This window comes from Mandrillus leucophaeus, unplaced genomic scaffold, assembly GCF_000951045.1.
Source record: "Mandrillus leucophaeus isolate KB7577 unplaced genomic scaffold, Mleu.le_1.0 Scaffold808, whole genome shotgun sequence".
Classification (NCBI taxonomy): Eukaryota; Metazoa; Chordata; class Mammalia; order Primates; family Cercopithecidae; genus Mandrillus; species Mandrillus leucophaeus.
In genome coordinates this window covers 398,820-400,992 of record NW_012108786.1, presented here as the reverse complement: position 1 = coordinate 400,992, position 2,173 = coordinate 398,820, and the positions used below count along the sequence as shown (strand labels likewise).

The following is a 2,173-nucleotide window of genomic DNA, read 5'->3' as shown; positions in this document are numbered from 1 at the left end:
GGTAATTTCCGCTTTACCTGCTTTTCTTTAATATTTATTTTTCCTTTTGGATGTTTCCTTGGTCTCACAACAGAAACACAGATTTGGAAAGTATGGACAAAGTGAGGTAGGATGGAAACATCATTTACCTGTCTATGATCGCACACATGTCAATGCTGACATTTGCAAAACTTCCCGGCTTCCTTTGTGCCACTTCGTATAAATTTACAAGTTGATCGTCTACTTGAATGAGCTGCATGCATCCTTGGAATGAAGGCTGAAGAACAGAGTGACTTGAGTTATTCATCTGGTTCAGAAAACCTGTGAAACAGAAGAAATGGGAATGTAAATCTGGTGTACAATATGCTTCACTAAAATTCTTGTGGGTATTTTACCTGGCCACAGCCATCACATCCAACGACTGTTTCTTTGATCCTTGCTGATGTTATATTCAGTGTAGAAAAAGGAAGTTTTTTGAGAAAGTGGGATTATTACAGTGGAAGAAGTCAGGGTTGAATTGTAATGGGTTACCAGGTCAATGTTTGCCTCTGGGGTCTACTGTCACTCAAATTTTCTCTTTTGACATCATCTTTCTCACTGTCACATCTTTCTGTCCCTCTGCTGTCAAAGACTCACTGTTATTCTTTCTCTGCTGAGACAGGCCTCAGAGATTAGGATACAAAACTTTAGAACTTTTGCAGCTATCTGTCTTTTTGTTTCTTTGACACTTATTTCTATTTTCTTAATTCCCTATTGCCTGTTATTCAGATGTCAAATAAGCCAAACTTACTATTATCAAATAAAGGAGATCAGTGTGTAACTCATTACAAAGACATTTTGCATTAAAGATGCTGTTTTTTAAATTTATAAAATCTAAGGGAACATTAGAAGGAAATAAATTTAGGCATAAGGGTCAGCCACCCTGCTTTGAACATACATCTACAAGCTATCTAATATGGTATAAATACTAGATCATAGTATGGTATAAATACTAGTAAATAATAACAGATGGAACTAAAATTAAAAGAGCAAGTAACAAGAGTAAACACACACACACACACACACACAGACACTCACACACAGTAAATACTGTTGATTCTATGAAGAAATAGAATGCATACACCAACCTTGAAATCAGACATTAAGAGTTTATTGCTAAATAAGAGATCACCACCAATCAATTACTATTGTATCTTTTTAAGAGAGACACGCATAATTGGGTAGAAACATGCATTATGGATGGAAAATTTGTAGGCCATAAGAGAATGATATTTTTTCAATCCCTTTAAGTATCTAAAGAAAGTCCCCAGAGTTTCTACTTTTCATATGGTTCACCATACCAAATCTGCCTACTGGGCAAATTTAAACTGTACTAATTTGTCTGCTTGCAAATCTGAAGTTATTGACACATGCACTTCATCTAATATTATATCTGTAACAATAAACAATTTATATAAAATGGGTTGGAACCAAATGTTCCATTAAATGAATAAAAGTGAATTTTCAATGAAAACAAAAATTGGCTATTATATTAGTCTGTTCTCATGTTGTTAACAAAGACATGCCAAGACTGGCTAATTTATAAAGAAAAGAGGTTTAATTGACTCACAGTTGAGAATATCTCGGGAGGGCTCAGGAAATTTATAATCATGATAGAAGGGAAAGCAAGCACGTCCTTCTTCACAGGGCAGCAGCAAGGAGAAGCGTCAGGCAAAGTGGGGAAAAGACTCTATAAAACCATCAGATCTCGTGAGAACCCACTCACTATTATGAAATGATAGAATTACCTCCCAGAGGGTCTCTCCCATGACATACAGGGATTACGGGAACTACAATTCAAGATGAGATTGGGGTGAGGACACTACCAAAGTATATCAACCGTTAAGTGATATTTTAAAAATATCCGGCCGGCTGGGCGCGGTGGCTCACGCCTCTAATCCCAGCACTTTGGGAGGCCGAGGTGGGTGGACCACGAGGTCAGGGGATCAAGACAATCCTGGCTAACACGGTGAAATCCCGTCTCTATTAAAAATACAAAAAATTAGCCGGGCGTGTGGCAGTGCCTGTGGTCCCAGCTACTCGGGAGGCTGAAGCAGGAGAATGGCGGGAACCCGGGAGGCAGAGCTGGCAGTGAGCCGAGATCGCGCCACCGCACTCCAGCCTGGGCGATAGAGGGAGACTCTGTTTCAAAAAA

General features: G+C 38.8%; 1 protein-coding gene across 1 annotated transcript in view; it reads right to left on the bottom strand.

The window, feature by feature from the left end:
* LOC105530243 (contactin-associated protein-like 2) overlaps positions 1–2,173 on the bottom strand; it is a gene marked incomplete at its 5' end in the record, with an annotated part of 1,172,010 nt that overhangs the window by 773,183 nt on the left and 396,654 nt on the right. The window contains one exon of the mRNA XM_011967648.1: positions 129–300. Coding sequence (XP_011823038.1) covers positions 129–300 — 172 coding nt within the window. The remainder of the gene's footprint in view (positions 1–128; positions 301–2,173) is intronic.